Source organism: Eptesicus fuscus, chromosome 4 (genome assembly GCF_027574615.1).
Source record: "Eptesicus fuscus isolate TK198812 chromosome 4, DD_ASM_mEF_20220401, whole genome shotgun sequence".
Taxonomy (NCBI): Eukaryota; Metazoa; Chordata; class Mammalia; order Chiroptera; family Vespertilionidae; genus Eptesicus; species Eptesicus fuscus.
In genome coordinates, this window is record NC_072476.1 from 7,964,955 (window position 1) to 7,986,389 (window position 21,435).

General features: G+C 56.3%; 3 protein-coding genes across 10 annotated transcripts; 1 reads left to right on the forward strand and 2 right to left on the reverse strand.

Moving 5' to 3' along the window:
* Nucleotides 1–433: 433 nt before the first annotated feature.
* On the reverse strand, nucleotides 434–3,733 carry HIRIP3 (HIRA interacting protein 3). The gene is made up of 7 exons (XM_054714508.1): nucleotides 3,637–3,733; nucleotides 3,439–3,559; nucleotides 3,214–3,322; nucleotides 1,643–2,970; nucleotides 1,384–1,546; nucleotides 1,204–1,302; nucleotides 434–1,126 (listed from the first exon to the last, which is right to left on the reverse strand). Exons 1-7 carry the CDS (start codon nucleotides 3,699–3,701, stop codon nucleotides 966–968), a joined length of 2,046 nt encoding a protein of 681 aa, XP_054570483.1. The 5' UTR covers nucleotides 3,702–3,733; the 3' UTR covers nucleotides 434–965.
* Nucleotides 3,734–3,904: 171 nt separating this feature from the next.
* Nucleotides 3,905–12,895, forward strand: INO80E (INO80 complex subunit E). Of its 8 annotated transcripts, none has more exons than XM_028127535.2 (8): nucleotides 3,905–4,484; nucleotides 4,637–4,707; nucleotides 4,925–4,977; nucleotides 7,741–7,819; nucleotides 7,919–8,030; nucleotides 8,412–8,528; nucleotides 11,652–11,750; nucleotides 12,450–12,536. In XM_028127535.2, the coding sequence occupies exons 1-7, from the start codon at nucleotides 4,404–4,406 to the stop codon at nucleotides 11,727–11,729; spliced, it is 591 nt and encodes a 196-aa protein (XP_027983336.1). In that variant the 5' UTR covers nucleotides 3,905–4,403; the 3' UTR covers nucleotides 11,730–11,750; nucleotides 12,450–12,536. The 8 variants fall into 8 exon arrangements, with proteins under 8 accessions (XP_027983336.1, XP_027983338.1, XP_054570484.1 ...); XM_028127537.2 differs by having other exon boundaries at nucleotides 12,461–12,531; XM_054714509.1 differs by lacking the exons at nucleotides 11,652–11,750; nucleotides 12,450–12,536 and adding exons at nucleotides 11,527–11,638; nucleotides 12,314–12,419.
* An 84-nt stretch (nucleotides 12,896–12,979) lies between these two features.
* Nucleotides 12,980–17,310, reverse strand: DOC2A (double C2 domain alpha). Its single transcript, XM_008152857.3, has 10 exons — nucleotides 17,040–17,310; nucleotides 16,629–16,708; nucleotides 16,365–16,439; nucleotides 16,132–16,241; nucleotides 14,323–14,449; nucleotides 14,182–14,241; nucleotides 13,947–14,110; nucleotides 13,729–13,810; nucleotides 13,536–13,632; nucleotides 12,980–13,453 (listed from the first exon to the last, which is right to left on the reverse strand). Exons 1-10 carry the CDS (start codon nucleotides 17,308–17,310, stop codon nucleotides 13,308–13,310), a joined length of 1,212 nt encoding a protein of 403 aa, XP_008151079.1. The 3' UTR covers nucleotides 12,980–13,307.
* Nucleotides 17,311–21,435: the final 4,125 nt, after the last annotated feature.

Genomic DNA, 21,435 nt, shown 5'->3' on the forward strand with positions numbered 1-21,435 from the left:
GACTCCTGCTTCCTAAGCTGTGTACTAAGGACTGTTCAGTGGCAGGCGATAATGTTACTTGTGTTTAAAAAGAGGATTTACTGGGCTGTAGACCTAAAAATGCAGTGTTTTTAATGACTTCGGCCATCACTAGATCCAGAGCCTTAGATGGGTCATTAGACTCTGACCTCTGCTTCCCTTTGCTTTGGCTCCAAAGATTTTTAGAAGGTTCACTTCCTGCTCAAGCTCCTAGCAGCTCCAGGCTTACATCTGACCAGCAGCTTCAACAGCAGGAATCCCAGCAAATCTCTGAAGTGGCCTCACTGGCTCCATCTACAGCCAGAGGCCTGGCATGGCGCTCTGACTGGTAAGGTGTAGGTCCGATACCCCCTGCCCCTAGAATGCTGAGTTGGCCCATAGACCAAGGGGCTGTTTTTATAAAGGGGAAGGAAGACATAAACACCAGCTGTCTCCAAGTTATTTCATTTTGTGCTTCACACTCTTAAAGCCAGTTTTTCAGAGTCCTTCCACCAAGACCCGAGGATCAGAGGCACACTAGTCAGACTGGAGGAAGGAGATTAGGAGCCACACTCTGCTAATAGAGCCTGGTGGCAGACTGGATGGCAGGGTCTAAAAGCTGGGACTTCTTTGGAGAACCTGAGGGAAATTAAAGGGAACTAGACGGGGTGGGTGGGAGGACAGTGGCCACTTCTCAACCTCCTGGCCCAAAGTAGAGGGGGGCTGAGTGTGGGGGACTAGTTTTGATGAGGTGATTCAAACACTCCTTTATTGAGTCTTAAAAAATAAACTGTAAGCACTTTAAACTGAGAACATGAACCAGAAATAGGATCCCAGCAATTGTACCTGGGGGTTTCAAGTCTGAAGAAAGGTGCTTCTCTTTGGGCACAGAGTTTGGGTTGGCCGGGGGTGCTATATACGTGTGCTTTCTACAAGTGTATAAAGTTCCTCCTGGTAGATGGGGGAGCCTAGTTACTCTCGCCGTCGCTGCTGATGATGCCACGCATATGAGACCAGTCTGGGCGTGGGGGACAGTGGCGCTCTTCCTCCGAGTCCAGGGTCCGGCGGTATAGCTCCCCGGGGGCGGCTGACTCTGAAGGGTTCCAGGCCGTGCGTCTCCGTGGCCGACCTGGAGGAAGACGTAGCTGAGTTGTCTGAGGAAGACCAAACCCCATCTGTTCCTGGGCAGGGGAAGAAGCCCCTCACCTGAACAGCTGATGATGTTAGTAACGTCCAAGGATGCCACCTCGGCTGCCTCCTCACGCTGCTCCTTCAGAGCCCGACACTTCTCTAAAGAAGGGTTACCTGGGGCAGAAGAGGCTTGTGATCCTCTCTCCCCAGCAGCCAAGGACCTCTCCTGCAGCCCCAGGGCACACCCGGCCTAACCCTTCATGCCCAGAGCTTCCAGCTCTGCCCGGAGGACACACAGGCGCTCCTTGCGCGAGCGGCAGGAGCCCAGCAGCTTCTTGTAGTTGCGATGGGCACCACAGGCCCGGATGTAGCGCTTTAGTCTCATCACTGCAGGGTGGTCCTCATCACGATGACCAGCCTGGCAAGAAAAGACAACAGCTGAAGGTCAGGTCTTCTGGGTCTGACTCTAGGTCTCCCTCTTAATTGTGGCCTCCCACTCCATCTTCACCCTCACCTTCCTGCCTTTGGGTTCCGGGCTGCCATTTGCAGAAGAGGAGGAAGAGCTTCGTGGCCTGCTTTTCTGGGAGCTCTTCCTGTACGAGCGGTTCTTCCTCTCCCCCTTGAGGGTCCCCCCTGCCTCACTGTCACTCACCTCCCTCTCTGAGTCACTTGCCTCACCGTTGGTTGTCTTTCTACTTTCTACTTCGGCTGACTTTCCCATGCCTTTAGTAGCTGGTTTCGACTTCCTCCAGCTGTCTTCCCCATCCTCCTCGCTGCTGCCACTCTGCCTTTGGCCACCATCCCACTGGGTCCTGTCCTTGCCCTTCCTCTGCACTAGGGGCTCTTCATCTTCCCCACTGTTCTCTCCACTGCCTGCTACTGCCCTTTCCTTCTCCTCCTCTCTGGCCCCCCCGTCTCCCAGCACTTTTGCTGCCAGGTTTTTCTGCTTACTGCTCCTGTCCTCCCAAGCTGACTTTTTCCCTCCACTGTTTGGAGCTCTGGGTTTCCAATCCTCCTCTCTGCTCTCTTTCTTGTCTAGGGTCTCCTCCCCCTCGCTCTCTGTTTCACTTTCCTGGTGTCTTTTAGCTCTTTTGTTTTCCATCCTGTGGGCAAGTTCTTCCTCACTGTCCTCACTCTCCTCCATGGCCTGCTTCCTACTGGCTAAAATCTTGCCTGGTACCTGCCTGTTCTTAATTGTGGCCTCCCACCCCATCTTCACCCTCACCTTCCTGCCTTTGGGTTCCGGGCTGCCATTTGCAGAAGAGGAGGAAGAGCTTCGTGGCCTGCTTTTCTGGGAGCTCTTCCTGTACGAGCGGTTCTTCCTCTCCCCCTTGAGGGTCCCCCCTGCCTCACTGTCACTCACCTCCCTCTCTGAGTCACTTGCCTCACCGTTGGTTGTCTTTCTACTTTCTACTTCGGCTGACTTTCCCATGCCTTTAGTAGCTGGTTTCAACTTCCTCCAGCTGTCTTCCCCATCCTCCTCGCTGCTGCCACTCTGCCTTTTGCCACCATCCCACTGGGTCCTGTCTTTTGTCACACGTTTCTTCCTAGGCCTGCCTTTGGACTCCTTCTCCTTATTCCCTTCCTCACTGCTCTCTTCTTTCCAGACCTTACTTGTTCTAGCAGAGCTCTCCTCCTCCTCCCAGCTCTCCTTCACGGCCTCCTTCTCTAATCCAGTCTTGTATGCAGCAAGGTCCCTCTGCTGTTCTTCCTCATCGCTGCTCTCAATTGCTCTTTTTGAGGCCCGCTTTGGACTCTCCTCTGTGGGACTGACTACTGCCCCCATCCCATTCTTTGCTGGGTGGCTGAAGCAGTCTGGACTGGAGGCTGCAGCACTGGGCTCTGGAATGTGGAGAGAAGAGAAGGTTGGGACAGGTTCCTCCTGCCCCTTTTCCCTCCACTTGGGATAGGTTGTCTCAAACCCTGCTTTGACAGATGAATGGAGAGACAGCAGGAAACAGCCATCAGTCCACCCTGTTCCTGGTTCCCGACTCACTGGCCTTACGACCTCATCCAATGCCTTGGGACATAGTACATGCACAGTAAATACTTTCTGAATGAACCAACTATGCAGAAGGCACTAACCTGAATCCGAATTCAAACGGAACCTTTTTCTCTCTGGGTCACTGCAGGAGGTAGGGGGCCTCTTTGCCTTCTTGGCAAGGTCTAGTCCTCTGGCACCCGCTTCATCCACCTGTTTGTGCATCAAGAGGGCAAAACGTGTATCAAGGTGATGCTCTGCCACACCCCTTCTCTGGCCCCTATTCCTCGGCAACAAGCCCTCCTCCCGCGGCGGGGGTTCGCCCACACCTGCATCTTCAGTAGTTCCTCCTCCACGAGCCGCTTCAGTGCCTGCTTCTCCTTGGGATCCAGGTGGTCGCTGCCGGTGTGAGCCAAGAACCTTCGCCGCACGATGGAGTGGGTGAGCGTGCTGCGGAGAGAGATGTCAAGGGGGAGTCCCCGGCCCGGCCCTGCCCTTTTCAACCCCAACCCCAACCTCCAGTGCACCTGAGGTCCGGACGGCCCCGGAAGAAGCTACGGGTAAACTCCCGCATCTCGTTCTCCCGCGCCATTTTGCTCGATTGGGATTGGTGGCCCCCGCCTTTTTTCTTCTCGGCCTCCGTTAGCGCGTTTGACAGGAACGTGCGCACGCGCAGTGTAGTGGCGTTGTAAGGCGAGGGACCGTTGGGTGTCGGTTGTAGGACGCCTGGACCGAGGGCTTTGCCAGACAAAACTTGATTTCCCGGCAGTTGGAGGGTCTCGCGGCTCCTCCCTTGTTTTAGAACCGATCGTTTTTTAAAAATTCTCAATAGAAACTGTTTCGGCGCGGCAACCTTTGCGTGTACGTAATCAATCCGCGACGCCTCCGTCCGTGGTCTCGGGCCAGCTAGGCCGCTGTGACTTCGAAAGACAGAAGAAAAGGGACATCTCTCCTGAAAACTAGGACTCCCCGGGGGAAGAGTCTTGTGCCTTCCAATCTCTGAGCACGTATAGAATCAATAAGGGCGAACCTCCGGCGTCCGCCATCTTTGTGACATCATCAAGTTGCGGCGACACCATCTTTAGCGTAGTCCCTGGAAGCAAAGTTCCTTTCCGGGTATTCCCTGAGAGGGCAACTGGGGTGGTAACGAAAACTGGGCGCGGGGTACGCCGGGAATTGTAGTCCCAGCAGGCACTACAATTACTTAGTCTCCGGAAGTGGAGGTTTGAGGCGGGGCTGAGCGCTGTTAGGGTAGCGGGACTTCAGTGCTGGGGCGCCGCTCCCGGGGCCGGTCATGAACGGGCCGGCGGACGGCGAAGTGGACTACAAGAAGAAATACCGAAACCTGAAACGGAAGCTCAAGTTCCTCATCTACGTGAGTGATGGGTGAGGAGGTGGGGGGTGAGGCCTGTCGCTGGTAGGACCGCAGTTTACCCACGAGTAAAGGGAGTGGGGTGAGCTGTCGCCAGGTTCCGGGCCCCTTTCCGGGCCACCGTTGGCTCAGCGCGCACCTTGACTGTGATACAGGAACACGAGTGCTTTCAGGAGGAACTGAGGAAGGCACAGAGGAAATTGCTGAAGGTGTCCCGGGACAAGAGGTGAGACACGCTGGGTGGGAGAAGGGAGCCCTGCGGGTGCTGAGGTCCCTGTGGATGTACACATTCGGACCCTGTTACAGGAATAGGGCCACACGTGCATGGTGCCTGCCTTGGGGCTGTTGCTAGGTTCCAGCGGACCAGCTAGAGGGGACAAGGGCCAGGACAACATTGCTGAGGTAGCAATCAACACTCTTGTTCTCCCCGCCTCTTTCCTCAGTTTCCTCCTAGACCGACTCCTGCAGTACGAGAACGTGGATGAAGACTCGTCGGGTGAGCATGAATGACGGGTGGAGGACATGGTTCCTGGCGCTTCAGCAGGCTAACTGGGCCCCTGCTTTTAGGCTGGGGAGGCGATACGGCTGCCAGTGGTTCTAAGCCTAGTTGCTTGCCCTCCACCTCTACTGTTCTTCCACCCGAGCATTTACTGAACATCTGTGTTTTAGGCACTGTGCTTTGGAGATACTGTGGTGACCAAGATGGATGAAGTCTCTTGGAATTTTTATTCTAGTTGGGGATAATAAGTAAGCAAGAAATTAAAATGTTAGATTTGAAAGGAATAAAATCAGGCTAGAGCAGGGATGATAAACTTTTTCTGTAAAGGACCAATTAAATATTTTAGGCTTTGCAGAACATACAGTCTTTGTCACAGCTTCTTAGTTCTGCTGTTGTAGTGCAAAAGCAGCCAAAGGTGATATATAAATAAATGAGCATGGCTGTGTTTCAGTAAAACTTTATTTATGGACAATGAAATTTGAATTTCATATCATAAAATATTTTTTGTCCCTTCACCCCCAACCATTTAAAAATATAAAAGCCATTCTTGGTTTGCAGACCATATAAAAGCAGATGGCAGGCGATGTCTCAACAGTGTGTCCAAGAAAGGCCCTTTTTAGGAAGTAGTGTTGGAGCTAGGACCTAAGTAAGAAGAAAAAAAAACAACAATCTTAGAAGGTATGAATGAGAGGTTTCCAGGCAGAGAGAATAACAAAATGCAAATACTCTGAGGTAACAGAAGAGTCTGAAGAGCAGAAAGGCTAAAGCATATAAAGCCGTGTTTTCAAACTTTATTTATTTTTATTTATTTTTATTAATTTCAGAGAGGAAGGAAGAGGGAGAGAGATGGAAATGTCCACGATGAGAGAGAATCATGGATTGGCTGCCTCCTGCAAATCCCCCACTGGGGTTCGAGCTCACAACCCGGGCATGTGCCCTTGATCGGAATTGAACCTGGAACCTTTCATTTCGCAGGCCAACGCTCTGTCTACTGAGCCAAACCAGTTAGGCCTGTTTTCAAACTTTTTAAAGCACTATTTACAATCAATAATATATTTTACATCATGAACAAGTCTCTACTTAAACACTTATAAAACAAAATCTAGTGAAACAGTGTTAAGATCACTATACACATTTTTTCTGACACTTTTTAGATTTTTTTTTTCATTGAATGCTGATTGCAAACAAATAAAATGACTTCATGACCTATTAATGAGTTGAGACCCACAGTTTGAAAAGCCCTAGAGTGGCATTTGTGCCTCTGTTCCAGGATGGGACCCTCAGAAGCCATGTCACATACAATCACCTCTCTCTGTGGTCCCTTTAAACATTGATCTAGAGCAGGGTCAGCAGATGACATTCAGCCAGACTGCTTGTTTTTGTAAAAACTTTATTGAAACACAGAGCACCATTCATCTACATATTATGGGAGGACAGTAGATGATAAATGAGGTCAGAGAAGTAGGTAGAAGCCAGCTCATCTAGGTCATGGCAAAAACATTTGGCTTTTATTCTGGCTTTGCCTGCTGTTCCTTCCCTCAGGTATTCCAATTAACTTCCTGATCAAGAGGAGTTTCAGGGTAGGAAGCAAGAAAGCATGTTCATGGTCAGAGTGTGATAAATCTGAAGGGCATGAGCTGCACACACATAAGCCCCACTTGTATCCTGGAGAATTCCACAGTCTGGTCAGGGAAATATCCACACGTGATACATTTTAGCACAGTGTAAGGAGAACCATGACATGTGAGAGGAGAATTTTGGAACAGCCAGTGATGAACTGGGCCTGAAGGATTTTGGAAGACTTCTCAGAGAGGTGTCATTAAATCACACTTATTTTTTTTTTTCAGTTACAATTGACATACAATATTATATTAGTTTCAGGAGTACAATAGTAATTAGACATGTATATTAATTTGCTTCTTAAAGGATATATCTCGGCCGAGAAATTGAGAAAGGCACATATCATATGTTAGCAGTTATTTGTCAAAGAGTGATGGACCTTGTAGGTAGAGGCACAGACTGGGAAGTAAGTGGTTTTTTATTAAATTGGCTGGCATGATGTGAAGAGTATAGTTTGGTTGGGAGCTCAGAAAGGTGGGTTGAGGCCACAGTAAGCATTTCAGATATGATCTGGTTTTAGGTCGCTCTGGAGTTGGAGTGGCCAGTGTGCTGCAGGAGAGGTGAGACTGCTTAGGTGGTTTTGACACCACAGGGCAGTGGCTTGGTCTTGAGGCAGTTAGAATGGGGGGCAGTGGATGAAGATAGAAATTTGAGAGATGGGTTAACAGGACCCTGGATCATAGGGAGTGGAGCAGAGGCGGGAGCTGAAAGCAGCTGAGAGGTGAATAAGGAGAGGGTGGCGTGAGTTGGCCAGGGAGTCAGAGACCTGGGTTCAAGTTCAGCCCCACACCTTACTCTTAACCTCAGTAACCTCATCCAAAAAATGGAGGTGAGGCCCTCACCTTCCTTCTTGGATGGTTTGAAGACAAGGAGGGGCGGTGAATGCAAGGTGCCTGGTCAGAGTCTGGCAGGTAGGAAGTGCTTGACAAAAGTGTTACCGTGGAGGAGCCCGGCAGGACGTGTTTGTGGAAGTCAGTTGTAAAGGACCTTTTAAAAAGTTGGAGAGTCTGTGGGCTCCCCAGAATAGCACATGCGCACCAGCTGAAGAGTCAGCTTCCCTGAAGCCCTTCCACAGAGTCGAGATTATACCCTCTGGGGTGGACAGGAACCCTCCCCGCTGACCAGCTCTCCCCGTCACAGACTCAGATGCCACTGCGTCTTCAGATAACAGTGAGACAGAGGGGACACCCAAGTTGTCAGACACGCCAGCCCCCAAGAGGTGAGAAGAAGCCATCATTCTCTGGGGGTGAGGGGTGGAGGGTGGGGGAGCACCTGGGCCTCCTAGCTTCCTCTGACCCCTCCCCTATCCTTTCTCCAGGAAAAGAAGCCCTCCGATGGGGGGTGCCCCCTCTCCCTCCAGCCTCTCTCTGCCTCCTTCAACAGGGTTTCCCCTTCAGGCCTCCGGGGCCCCTTCCCCGTACCTGAGCTCGGTGAGTTGGGGCTCAGGGATGGGAAATGGTAACTAAGATGCCTGGGAAGAAGGTGGGCATCATTTGGGTAGAGGGGCCGGGCCTCGGGGTGAAACTGGTCCAGCTCTGGGGACATCACTCTGGGTGTGGCCAGCAAGCATCCCTTGGAGGGGTGTGAGTCCTGGCTGCCTGGTTCTCTGGTGTCGGAGTGGGGACAGATGTGACTGAGGAGAGCAGACCCCAGGACGAAGTCCTGCTGCTGTCCCATCCCCTTCTGTTCTCAGAAGCCACACTCATCATCATCTCTTGTTTTTCCATTCTTCTTCCTGTTTACATTTTTCCCCTTCACCCCCCACCCATCCATTCCATTTCCCATCTCCATCCCCCCACTCCCACCTGCAGCTGGCTTCCCCCCCCTACCCCCCATTCCCTTCTGACTACCTGGCCCTGCAGCTGCCCGAGCCCAGCCCCCTGAGGCCCAAGCGGGAGAAACGGCCCCGCCTGCCCCGGAAACTCAAGGTACCCAGTTCGGGGGATGTTAGGGAGGGGCCAGAATGGCAGGAGGATAGCCGTTAGAGGGAGGCTCAAGACAGAGGCTGGGGGCCCGTTCAAGAATTTTGAAGGATTGATTTGGGGCTGCTAGGGGCCCAGCCCAGGGCTCAGTACTGAGGGATATGGGTCAGAGAAACACTGGCTCACAGGCTCGATGTGGAGGTAAATCAGGGTAGGACCAGCCTGGGGGACTCAGAGTAAAGAGTCCTGCCCTTAGACTGCTGCAGTGGGGCTGGGGCCAGGCTCATCTTCACAGCTGCTCTGTGGTGCCCGGCAGCCCCAGAGGGAGGGAGGGAGTTGTGGGATCTAGAATCCAGTCAAGGCTGCACCAATTGAAACCATGGGACCTTGAGCAGGGGTCTTTCACCCTCCGAGTCTCAGATTCTGTGTCTGTAAAGTGAGCAATCAAAATACATGTAATCAACAAGTGTTTACTGAGTGGCTGCTATGCACCAGGCACTGTTCTAGGTGCTGCTGCTGAAGTGGTGAACAAAACACAAAACTCTGCCTGCAGGAGCTCGTATTTTAGCAAAATAGGCAGAAAATAAAATAAATAAGTATCAGTGCAGGAAGATGGAGTCAGGTAAAGCGGATGGGAAGCAGCAGAGTAGATAGGCACTGATATTTATGGTTATTTGGCAGAGACTTCACCGAAATGAGAGCAAGCGATGTGGCTCTCTGGCAAAGTGTTTCAATCAGGAAGACTAACCAGTGCAAAGGCCCTGGGGTAGGAGTGTGTGTGTGCATATTTGGCTGTTCAAGGACCAGGAAGGAGTCAGTGTGATCGGATGAAAGTAAGAGGGAGAGAATGATCAGAGAGCAGGTCAGAGAAATGACGGGTAAAATTGTGTAAGGCCTTGTAGGTGTGTAAAGACTTTGGCTTGTACTATGAATGAATAGGGAGTCTTTGGAGAGATTGGGCAGAGGGAGAATCTGATCCGATTTACATGTTAACAAGATGGCTGGCACTGCTGTGTGGAGAATAGACTGGAGAGGGGAGGAGAGAAGGAGGGGATCTGGTCAGGATGGAAATGGGGAGACCAGTGAGGAGGCCGCTGTAGTAAACCAGATAGCAGTGGAGAGGGTCTATTGCAAAGAAAGAGCCACAGGAAGACCAGTGTGGGCTGTGGGAGAGACGAGGAGTTTGGTTTTGGACATGTTGAGATACTGTCTGGAAATGCCAACAGGACAGCTGGGTGATGAGCCTGGGGCTCATGGGGTATGTACGGGAAGTCGTCAGCACGGAAGTGGATGCGATCAGCAAGGGAGCGTGTGGGTGGAGAAGAGGAGAGGTCTGCGCACTTAGCTCCAGGAGACGAGGACACGGGAGGCACAGTGCCGCCCAGCTCTGAGTCAAAGTGGAATAGGCACCAGGCTGGACAGCTCTCAAGTCGGGTGGACTTTTGACTCAAGGTTCTGGAACCAGAAGTGAAATGGGATGACGTGCTTGTGGTGCTGGGTGTGCGTTCTAGAGTTCACACCCAGGAGTAAGTGGCAGAGTTCTCCCAGCTCTGCCACTTGCTCCTTGTGTAACCTCAGCCCTTAAGCCTGAAAAATGGGTAGTAATGGGTGATACCCTGACCCTCCACCCTACTTAGCAAGGATTTTGTTTCTGGCCTGTAGGGCAGGATGGTAGAGATGGTAAGGGTCAGCAAAGCCGGGGGCCCATGGGCAGAGGTGTGGTGTGGCATGGGCTTGGTAGTGTGAGGCTCTCTGAGGTGTTGGTCCTAAAGTAGAGAAGTTTTGGGGAGCTGAGGTGTAGACACTCAGGAGAGAAAATATTGGTTGGGAGAGAGGCCCAAATCCGTGGCTGTGCTTGGGGAAGGGGTAATCAGGGAAGGCCTCAAAGAAGAGGTGACACTTGAGCCCAGGGTGAGAGAGATTTGGGTCTTACAGGCTGAGGCGGTGGTGGAAGGAAGACAGAGGACATGGCCGAGTGTTGTTTGGGCAAGAGCAGGAGGGATGAGAAGGAACAAGTTGAAAAGAAAAGTAGGATTGGGGGGCGTGGGGGAAGAAGGCCTTGACGCCCAGAGTCTGGCGGGTCTGTGAAGGGAGTGGGGGTCGTTGAGGCTTCTGAGTGACGTGGCGTGAGGAGGGAACGCTGTGAAGACAAGCAGGTCAGTTGAGAGCCTGGGCTTCAGTCAGGCTCGGCTGGGTTTGGATCCCAGCTCCTCCATGTGACCTTGGGCATGTCCTTTCGCTCTCCGAGCTTCAGCTTGCTTCTCATGGGGTCATTGGGTCGCTGTCACGTTAACATGAGTTAAGGGAAAGAAAGCTTAGCCCGGTGCCTGGTCCATAGTAGCCACAGGTAAACGTTAGCGGCTGTTGGTCACCTGAGGAGGCCGTTGAGTGAGTCTAAGCAGGTGAGGAAGTGGGAACTGGAGTGGGGATCAGAGGAGGGGGACAGTCCTCAGGTCGCTGTTTTTTTCAGCCATTTATGTGTCTGCTCCTGTGTGTGCACATGGGCGCCTGGTACTGGATACGAGGGTGCTATTCAGTGCTTGGCCTCCTGTCATCAGTCCTGGCAGGCACCTGTGCCCTGAGGTGCTGACCCCGATTAAAAACCCACTCTGGCCCTCCACGCCACCGGGAGCAGCTGTGAGGGTAGGCCATGCGGCTGAATGGGTTAAAACAATTAGAAGGGCCACCGTGAAGACCACACGTAAGCATTTGCTGCCACCCCCAACCCAGGGCCAGATTGGCCCCTGCCCAGTGGGGACCTGGCAGCCTGTTTTCTCCTCTGGGCCGTGACCTCTCCTCCCTTCCGGGAGATCAGAATGGTCAGAGAGCATTCATGGGACTCACTATCAGCATGCGCTCAGCATGCGCTCAGGCAGGGCGTGAAGCCCACGGAGCTCTCTGGGGGGAAGATTGTAAGGACCTGGCAGGAATGGGGCTGGAGGGTTGGGCAGGACAGAGGCCACTTCCCAGCCTCAGAGGACACAGCAGGACTTTTGACAAATAGAAAAGGACACTGCAGGTGGAAGGACCGCCCGCCCGTCTCAGGCATGCAGCACTGCCTGTCCTGAGGGCAGCAAGGAGCCTGAGGCCGTCAAGTGGAGGAGTGACACGCTCAGGTTTGTGTTTTAGAGAGCTCACTCTGGCTGCAGTGTGGAGGAGGAGCTGGAGCTGGAGCTGGGAGAGGCTGAAGGCAGGGAGTCCAGTTAGGAGGCTGGTACCGTAGTCCAGGTGAGCTGAGAGGAGGGCTTGGCCTAGGCCAGTGACTGCGGGGATCCCAAGGAGGGGCCATCCCAGATATAAGAGGCCTCACATAGCAGGGGTGAAGACCTAGGACACCCCCCTCCCCCCCCACCGAACCAGTGAGTCCCACCATAGGAGGAGAGAGAGAAGGCCAGTGGTGGCCAGTGGTATCAGGTACCTAGAGGCAGGCAGGCAGGTCCAGGCTGGCTCTGACTGCTGTGCCATCACAGGGGCTGCCGAGGTGCCTCCCTGGTGAGGCAGGGCCCAGCCTTTCCCTCCTGGTTTCCTGTAAGCCCCACCCGCCCTCATCACTGCCTCCATCACTACTACCCCTTACCCCCGGGCATTTGCTAGTTTGAGACTCTGAAGTGGCTACCGGTAGGGTAGGCCCCTGATTCCAGCATGGCTGGCCTGGCTGTGTCCAATACCCCTTGAATGAGCCTTTGCCCCTCCCCACCCCCCAGAACTGCCTTAAGGGGCAGTGCCAGCCTCCTGGAGGTCCCATTCCTTCCTGACAGCCCCTCCCTGTGTTTCTTCCCCCCCTGCTGCAGATGGCGGTGGGACCCCCTGACTGCCCTGTGGGAGGGCCGCTGACCTTTCCCAGCCGGGGTTCTGGGGCTGGGGTGGGGGCAGCCCTGGCCCCACTGCCTCCCCCTAAGATGCCCCCCCCTACGATCCTGAGTGCAGTCCCTCGGCAGATGTTCAGCGATGCAGGCAGCGGGGATGATGCCCTGGATGGAGATGATGACCTGGTGATCGACATCCCGGAGTGACCCCCTCTGCCCGAGCCCCTGTCCAGCCCCCTGTGCCAGCACATGAGCCCCAGCTTCCACAGAGACATTTATTGACGCCCAGTTGCCATGCTGCGGCCACTGACACAATCAGAACAGGCGTAAACATGCACAAAATGTCCCCTGGAAAGAGGGCCCTCACCAGGGAGGGCAGGAGGCTGCCCTCACATCCCGGCCCCATCCTGGGGACAGTGATTTGAATGAGTGGCTGGGAACATCTGCCACCCCTCGGAGAGGCCGAGACCCTGCGGTGCCTCCCCCTTCCGTTTAAAAGGGCAGCTGTACAGGGCTAGATGTTTTGTTTTTAAACGAAGATTCTGTATTAAAGGAGTGGCTCTTTTTTGCTTTTTGTCCTTTTCTTTTTTGGAAACTTCTCTTTCGAACCCCCCCTAATCCGACCTCCTCCCTGTGGTGGAGGGGACGGGCAGCCTGGAGAGGCCAGAGAGAAGCAGCGGCTGGGCCTGGGGCAGGGGCCCTGCAGGACGCCCCCTGCAGGTGTGCACAGGATGGTGGTTTGCATATTTGCATGTAGTAGCGAGTCAGGCAGGAGGAAGTTTGCATATGTGAATACACATCTCCACAGTCCCTCACAGAAGACAGACCCACAGTCACAGAGAGAGATTCTCACGAAATAAGACAGGTAGTGCGGGGCGGGGCGGGACATCCACCCCGTGTAAACGTGCAACACACTCGTGCGAAGGTTGGGTACTGGACCCAGCCCTGAGGGCCCTGTGCTGGCAGCTGCTCGCCTAGCTCAGGCTGAGGGCAGAGCCCCGGCGGCAGGGGGCAGCTCGCTGGTCAAGGTGTGCCAGCGCTCCAGGGCTGTGTCTGGCTGCTGCAGACAGTCATTCCAGTGCTTTCGGGCCTCTCCCCGGGCACCAGGGCCCAGGGACACGCCACCTGGGGAGCAGGAGAGGCAAAATCAGGGCCCTGCTCGCTGCCAGTCTGCCCTCCTGCACCACCCAGCGGGCTCCTCCCTCACCAATGAAGTCGTTGGATTTGCCAATGTCATAGTCCCAGACGGTGACTTCCAGAGTCTTGGTGGCCAGAGCTGAGAGTTCCATCTCATAGAAAAACTCCTGGGACAGGGCGAGCCACACCTTCCATGAGGCATTGCCCGCCCCCCTGCCCCCCCCCCCCTGCCCCTTGTGATCTCTGGTCCCTTCCCCATTTACCTCATTAAATTCCGGGTTGAGAGTCTTCTTCTTCACGCCTGTTTTGTGCTTGGATTTCTTATCCACGTCTGGCCTCAGGTACCTGCCAAGGAGGGGGGGCAGGGGCGGAGGAGGAGGGTGGTCAGGGATAGGCCAGAGAAGGACGGGGCAGAGGTCAGGCTCCCTGGGGAGGGGGGCGAAGGGAGGGCAGGGTGGGCCTCGGCAGGGGGAGGGCTCACGTCTTGACATAGGGGTCAGAGTAGCCATTGACGTCCATGGCAGCCAGGTGGGCACAGCGTAAGATGCCCACCAGGAGCCCCCGGCGTGGAGAGCTATAGCTGAGGCTCAGCAGGATGCGCCCTCGTTCTTCCAGCAGCCCCGGGCCCTGCTCCGCCGGCTCCAGCTTCGGGGCAGACACAGAGGTCAGCCTGCACCCTCCCACCTCCCACCCGACGTCCCCGTGAGGTGCCTTACCTCCTTCAAGTAACAGGATATGCCCCTCAGCGCTGCCGACATGGAAGAGGGTGACGCCAGCTGAGAGGGCAAAGAGAAGGTTCTGGAAACCTGGCCTCCCCAGGACCCCCTCCCCTTAGCGCCCTACAGCCCCATACCGACCGGGACCTGGCGCTCAAGGCAGATATTAAAATGCTTCTTCTGTGAAGGCTTGAGGCGGCGGAGGGGTACTCGGATCTCTCCGATGAACTCGTTGTGGCTCAGCTTGTCCTCATCACACACGGAGATCCTGCAGGGAAACCAAGGTCAGTGCCCCTGGGGTCCCTGGGCCCCACTCCAGTGAGCAAGTGCCTCCGAGGGAGCCATGGGCACCTGAGCTGGTCCCGCTCTGCCTTCAGTACTCCACCCCTCGTCTGTGAAATGGGCTGGCACCTGAGGAGGGTGTATTGCTTTGCCCTGTTCCTCTCCCCTCCCTCTACATTGCCCAGACTGTCCCTGGTCCATCGGGGTCTGCTCAGCGACTTCCGGAGCCTTCACAAATCTTGGGGACCCGCCCTATCCCTGCTTCTGGGCCTGTGGGCAGGATCCTGCTGAATGTGCGTAGGGTGTGCATTGGTGGGTGTGGTCACCAACTCCGGATGTAAGGAGCCTTGGGCAGTTGGACAGGCATCCCCTCCCTCAGAGCTCCTGTCCTGTTCCGCATGGAGCAGGGAGCCGGCCTGGGAGAGACTTGTGAGACAGAGATAATCAGTGTGTTTATTTCTGTCATCAGCCCCTGCACTTCCTCCTGCTGTGACACTCTTGGGTAGCTGTCATGTAGGAATGTTCAATTCCCAGCTCTGCCACTTACTAGCAACCGCGTGAGCTTGGGCAAGTCAACCTCCTGACGCCTCAGTTCTCATCTATAAAACGAAGCTTACACTCACCCACCTCCGAAAGCTACTATAGGATCAAGTGAAACGAAGAAATGTAAACATGCGTAGCCCAGGGCTGGCTACCACGGAGCACCCGAGAGCGATGCAGTCCTCGTTCTCTGGCATCTGAAATAGGGGCCAGCCTTTCTGGTTTCTGCCTCTGCCCTCCCTCCAGTCCACCTCATGCACAACAAGGTGCTCTCTCCCAAACACAGCCCTGCCTGGCCAGCGTCGCTCAGTGGTTGAGCGTCAACCTATGAACCAGGAGGTCACAGTTCAATTCCTGGTCAGGGCGCATGCCCGGGTTGTGGGCTTCATCCCCAGTAGGGGGCGTGCAGGAGGCAGCCGATCAATGATTCTCTCGCTCATTGATATTTCCATCTCTCCCTCTCTTTTCTCTCTGAAGTCAATAAAAATAATAAATTGATAAATAAACATCTAAAATTTTAAAAAATAAAACACAGCCCTTGACTATGCCCCTGCCCTGATGCAAACTCTGCCATGACTCCCTATTGCCCAAGAATAAAGGAACGTTCTAGAAACCTAGGTTTTGCTGCCCTTCATTCCCTGTCAGGGACTGCTCTCCGCGTAACACCTCAGAGATGACAGGGCAAGTTTCCTATCCCTTAAGGCTTCGTTCCTTAGAGATGTTCGGGGGACAGAGACGACAGACTGGGCAGACCTCCGCTGCACGGGTCTGACGGGAAAGGGCTGTCGGGGACCAGGGAGCGCTTTCAGGGGGAGGCAGGGCCTCAAACAATGCGTGGAGGTTAGGGTGGCGGGAAGAGAAGCAGGGAGCGCTTTCCTGGTAGAAGAGACGATAGGCAAAGGATGAGAGTAATGAACGGGCGGTCAGAAGAGGGCAGTCTGCTGGAGGCAGCAGGAGATACTTGGGGTAGGAATGCCAGGGAGAGTTTTGGCCTGCTGCCAAAGGGGATGGGGTGCCACTGGTTGTACGTGAGCATCTGAAGGGGCTTCATGGGAAGTAAATCAACCAAGGAAGGTTCCAATGACAGCTGCCCCGGGGGGGGGGGGGGTGCTGAGCTGGAACCCTCACCTGAGCACCTTGTGGCTGATGTCATCATCCGTGATTCCACTGTACGTCAGGTCCTCATTCCACACGGGATTCAGAGTGTTCCTCTGAGTCTTCGTTTTTAGCTTATTGGCCTGCGGTGAGGGGGCGAAGGGTTCTCAGTACATGTTCCCTAGACCCACAGAGGCTGAAAGCAAGGGGAGGCTGGGGACAGACCCAGAGGCTGCGTCACACTGGGGGCGGGAGGGCGCTATTACCTTGCAGGCTCCAGGCAGCAGGTGCACCTTGACGTAGGGGTCGGCCAGGCCATTGAAATCCATGGGCTTGAGGCCCTGGCGAGGGGGGGAGGAAAGAGCGGTGAGCTCCCAGCCCTCCCTCAGCAGACTGGGTCCTTGGGGTGTGGAGAGCCAAGGAGAAGGGGACTTGGGTGGGGGCGTGGAGAAGGGAAGGAGGGATGGAAACCCATCCCTCCCAGGTGGGAGGCAAACAGGGTTGAGGCTTGGGCGGGAGGGAGTGCCCACCTTGGCCCTGAGGATGCTACAGTGCAAAGAGCAGGAGGCCTGGTCATAGAGAAGGTCAAACTCCAGCGTGCCCAGGGTGGCTGGAGGAGAGAAGCAGCGTGAGTCCGTGTGTAAGACAGGTGTGCGAGCGCGGTGGCGGGCCGGCCGGCGTGCTGGCTGTGAAGGTGTGTGCATGTCGGCCTGCCAGCCTGTGTGTTGGGTTCCTGGTTCGGCTGCAACTGGGCTGTGTGGGAGGTTGTCTCAGGAGAAATATTGAATATTGAGCCTTGCTAAAGCTGTAATCTCCACACTGACTGCAGCTGTTGTGGCTGTGCCCATTGCCTCCCCCACACACCCAGCGTTGCCCCATCCCTTCCCACAAGCCTGGGGGCCCCCAGTACCACCCTGGGCCCTTTGAGCCCCCAGACTCACTGGCGTCATCCGAGTCATAGCTGTCCACCTCAGCTCCATCCTCGGGCGTGGTGGCCCCAAGGAGGGCTGCAGGGGGGGCCAGGGCCAGGGGGGCCAGCCGAGCAGGGGCCTCCCCAAAGCCCCCTCCACCACCGCCCCCTTCAGGTCCTGGTCCCCGGCGGGGGAAGTAGTCGGAGATTTGGCGGATGGGCCGGATGGGCCCGGGGCACACGTTGATGGCCATGTGCTCCTGGATGTTGATGGTCATGCGATCGCCCCTGCGGCCCCTCATGCAGCGCCCGTGTCTGGGGGAGGGAGGTTCCGGCGTGAGCCACTCCTCATACCTGTGGGCTGCTGGCTGCAGGCAGCACCCTCCCAGCCTGTGGCTCCCTGTCTCGGTGTGGAGGGAGGTCAGCCTGTGCCAGCTGATGGCCGGGGTCCTTGCTCCACAGGCTGGCCTGCTAACTCCCTCCCCCAGAAGTCCTGGCCCCACCTCAGCCTTGCCCACTTACCGCTGTCCCTTTGTCATCTTCCCAGCTCCTGCCCCTCATTCTGGGCTTCCGTCTGCCCCTGGGCCTGCCTACTCCCCGAAGCCACCCCTAGGTCTCCTCTGTCTCCCCGGGGCTCTGTCCATCCTTCTGCAGCAGGCGCTTGTCTAGTCCGGGTGTCACCCACTCCTCGAGCCCGGGGTCAGCCTGCCTGCCGGTCCCGCCCTGCAGCCCAAGCTGGGCCCCTTCCTCAGATGCCTCCTCCTCACATTGGCGCTCCAGGGGCGCCAGCAATTGCAGCCTCGAGCGGGCTGCCCCCCACCCCCACCCCGTAGGCACCCGCAGGCAAACGCACACACCCTCACCCTCACCGGCCCCCCGCGACCCAGCCCCCGGCACCTGTCTCTGCGCCTCCAACAGGTGCCCGAGCACCGGGGGGACGGCGGGTGGAGGCCGGGCGGCGGCGGTTCCCAGGGTGGCAGCAGGAAGAGCGCGGAGTCCGGCTGTGCGCGCCGAGCGGGAGGAGAGCCGGGGAAGTGCGGGAGGAGGGGGTGAGCGCCGGGGAGGCGGGAGGCTGCGGGCGCCGGCGCCGGGGGCGGGGAGGGGCGGACGGGGCTGGGAGGCAGCGGGACGCTCCCGCCGCCAGCCGCGCACACTTGGGGAGGCACCCGAGTGCACACAGTCACGAGCGCGCAGGCTGGCCCGCATCTTGCACAGGCACTGCCGCCCACACGCTCGTGCCCACGTGCGCACTTACACAAGCACCGACCGGCCGCGCGCCGACACACTCACCGGGAAACTTCGCGCGCGCGCACCCGCAAACACACGGGCTCCTGGCGCCGCCGGGACCAACTGTGAGGCGGCCCGGCGCTCCCAACTCCTCCCGACACCCGCTCCCGCCCGCGGCCCGCGCGGAGCCCACGGCGCCCACTCCCTCGCTTTCTCCTTCCTTCCCTCCGGAGTCTCCCGGACCCGCCACCCGCCTAGTTGCCATGGCGACGCGGGCTCTCTCCCCGGGTCCGCGGAGCACCCTCACGCCCCTCCCCCGCAGAGGTGCGGCGGAGGGAGAAGGCCCTCCGCTCCCGCATCCTTGGGGGCGGGGCCTGAGGGATGGGGCCTGGAGGTCCGCAGTGACCCAGGGTCCCGCCGGGCGAGGAGGTCTGATCGGCCGGCGGTCGCTGGCCTGGGATCTGGGGGTCCGGAGCCCCGCTGGGGAGTTCCAGTCCGAGGGAGGAGTCGGGGTCTGAGGCTGTGGTCTCCCACGCCGCCTCGCCTGGGCTGCTCGGGTGTCTCTGCTGTGACCCCCTCCACCCCCCGGGGCGCGTCCCTCTCTCAGGGAAGGCGTCCCCTTTGGAAATGCACCGCCCGCGCCGGCCCTCTACCCGCGCCAGTTCCGTGCGCAGGGGCCTGGGGTTCGCTGCGAACCCCCGGAGCGGAGCGCTGCAGTCTCTCCTCAGCCGCTGCCTCTCTCACCTGAACCCTGCCACCTGCCGGCCTCACTCCAGCTTTCATCTTTGCCCCAAACTTGCCATCCCCCCAAGTCAAAGTCCTCCCAGTGGCTTCCACGGCCCTTCAGTCCAAGACCCCGACTCCTGGGATCTCACCGCGGGCTCCTCTCGGGGCTCGGGAATGTTGCGTGCAGTTTCTAGAACCCACCTGGCTCTCTCCGGCCACCGGACCTGGCCCGTGGGAGCCCTCTGCTGGGGGGCTGCCCCTCCCTCCAGGGGCCATTCTGACCCACCGCTTCCTGGGAGCCTTCGGGGACATCCCCTCTGCCCAGCGGCCTGTGCCAGCCCAGGCTCGGTTCGGCTCTGGGACACGGCGTGTCCTGCCTGCTTACATCCCCTCCCCCCCCCCACACACACACACACTAAGCTGCTGGGCCGGCCACTAAGTTGGCATCACTAAATGTTGTGATTTAAAAGAGAAATGTGGCTGCACAACAGTGTGAACTGTCTGCTTGAAAATGGTTAAGATCCCCTGTGATGTGGCCTTTGTCGGTTTGGCTCAGTGGCTAGCGCTTTGCCCTGTGGGCCAAAGGGTCCCGGGTTCGATTCCAATCAAGGGCCCATACCTTGGTTTCAGGCTTCTCCCTGGCCGGCATGCAGGAGGCAGCCAATCAATGTGTTTCTCTCACACCGATCTCTCTCCCACTCTCCCCAAAAACCAATGGAAAAGTATCCTCAGGTGAGGATTAACAACAAAAGATCTATGTGATGTGTGTGTTTTAAACACGCAATTTTTAAAAAGAGAGAAAAACAGTCAAACTAGAGAGACAGCACTTGTCATCTATCAAATCACGAAAGTCAAAGCACCGGCTAACAGAGTGTTGATGAGGCCGTGGGTGGAGGCCAGTCGGAGGGTGGCACCAAAAGGACACATACATAGACTATTTGACCCAGAAATGCCACTTCTAGGATTTTGTCATATATATACATGCTGGTCCCATGAGCAAAATAATAGAAACTCAAGGTTATTTGCAACGGCAAAGGATTCGGAACAACCTAAATGTCCATGAGTAGGGGCCGGTTCAGTCCGCTATGACACAGTTTCACACAATGAAATAGAATGCAGCCATGGCAAAGAAAGAGGCCCTTTCTGTGCTTGTACAGAATCACCTTCACAGTCTCAGGTTAACTGGGAAGAGTAAGGTACAGGAGAGCACGTGTGGGATGCTTCCATTTGAGGGGGGTTGTATGTGTTTGTTTATTTGTGCATAAATTATCTCTAGGAGGCGGCACAAGAAAGGGGTAACTGTAGTGCCCTCTGAGGAGGAAGCTGCGAGGCAGGGTAAGGCAAGAATAGGAGTTATTTCCAACGTATATCCTGTTATGGCTTTCGAGTTCTGTACCATGTGCATATGCTTCCTATTCAAATGCATTAAAAGAATATATTTCCAAGTAAAGGCAACCATTAGGTTTCCTCAGGGCTCTCCAGGGTAAGGAAGGAGACGGGGCTAAGGGAGATGCCACCATCCAGCCCGAGCTGGTGGGCTGGGCTCGGGGCAGACCTGGGCCTGCAGTGAGGGGAGGGGCCCTGCATCCATCCGCCACTGCGGTCTTCTCAAGGGGTTAGTGCAGGCCCAGCAGAGAGCCTTGTTGAAGGACTGAGCCCTGATTTGTCAAGAGGTGGGAAGGCTTTTCATCTATCCATTAAGTGAATAAATACTTATCGAATAGCTACTATTTATTGTGGTGCTGTGACTATGACCAGGATCAATCGCCTCTGGCCTCACAGCCTGGTGGAGAGGCAGACAGTACGCAGACAAGGCCCTGCCGCGAGACCGATGCGGTGACTGGGGCCGGTCACACGGTGTGGGAGCCCAGGTGCACTCCCCCGGGAAGTGTTGTCTCAGCCACGGCCGGCCGGGAAGATGAGAAGGAGTTAGCCCGGCCAAGCGTGGAGCAAGAGTGCCCCAGGCAGAGGTTCGTGCCGAGGCTGCAGGGTGCCAAGGAAGGGAGAGCCTGGAAAGATCCAGGGCTGGGCACGTCTCGAAGGCCAGGTAAGTTCAGAGTTCACACAGGAGCCCCGGAAGCCCCCGGAGGGCTTTAAGTAGAGGATGTGTGTTTCCCGGTTGGTTCTCCCTGGGGAAGAGTGAACAGAGGGAGATCGACCGGTGCACAGGCTGTTGCCACAAGCTGGGTGAGACGTGGGGTTGGCTTCAATGAGGGGGGCAGGGCTTCAGGGGGGAGGAAGTGGGTGGGTTGAGATTTATCTTGGAAATCAAGCCAACAGGTCTTGAGCATGGGTTTGTCAGAAGAGAGGCAAGGAGGGATCTGAGATGACCCCTGGGCTTTTGTGTTGAGCAGAGGAACCCTGGGACGCTGGCCGCAGTGGAGAGGAGGAGCAGGTTTGGGGTAGGAGAATCAAGAGCTCCACTTGAGACCCATTGAATCGGAGGTGTTTGGGGGCCTACAGAGGCAGGAAGC

Bases quoted from the DNA above. Each gene is read 5' to 3' on its own strand.
- HIRIP3 (XM_054714508.1), bottom strand. From the start codon at position 3,701: ATGGCGCGGGAGAACGAGATGCGGGAGTTTACCCGTAGCTTCTTCCGG. The intron at 2,971-3,213 runs GTTAGTGCCTTC...TCCACATTCCAG, and splicing joins CCGTTTGAATTCGGATTCAG to AGCCCAGTGCTGCAGCCTCC. The intron at 1,547-1,642 runs GTGAGGGTGAAG...TTTTCTTGCCAG, and splicing joins CGGAACCCAAAGGCAGGAAG to GCTGGTCATCGTGATGAGGA.
- INO80E (XM_008152856.3), top strand. From the start codon at position 4,404: ATGAACGGGCCGGCGGACGGCGAAGTGGACTACAAGAAGAAATACCGA. The intron at 4,708-4,924 runs GTGAGACACGCT...CTCTTTCCTCAG, and splicing joins AAGGTGTCCCGGGACAAGAG to TTTCCTCCTAGACCGACTCC. The intron at 7,820-7,918 runs GTGAGAAGAAGC...TCCTTTCTCCAG, and splicing joins GACACGCCAGCCCCCAAGAG to GAAAAGAAGCCCTCCGATGG.
- DOC2A (XM_008152857.3), bottom strand. From the start codon at position 17,310: ATGAGGGGCCGCAGGGGCGATCGCATGACCATCAACATCCAGGAGCAC. The intron at 14,242-14,322 runs GTCGGTATGGGG...TTGCCCTCTCAG, and splicing joins GCCTTGAGCGCCAGGTCCCG to CTGGCGTCACCCTCTTCCAT. The intron at 14,111-14,181 runs GTAAGGCACCTC...TCTGCCCCGAAG, and splicing joins TATCCTGTTACTTGAAGGAG to CTGGAGCCGGCGGAGCAGGG.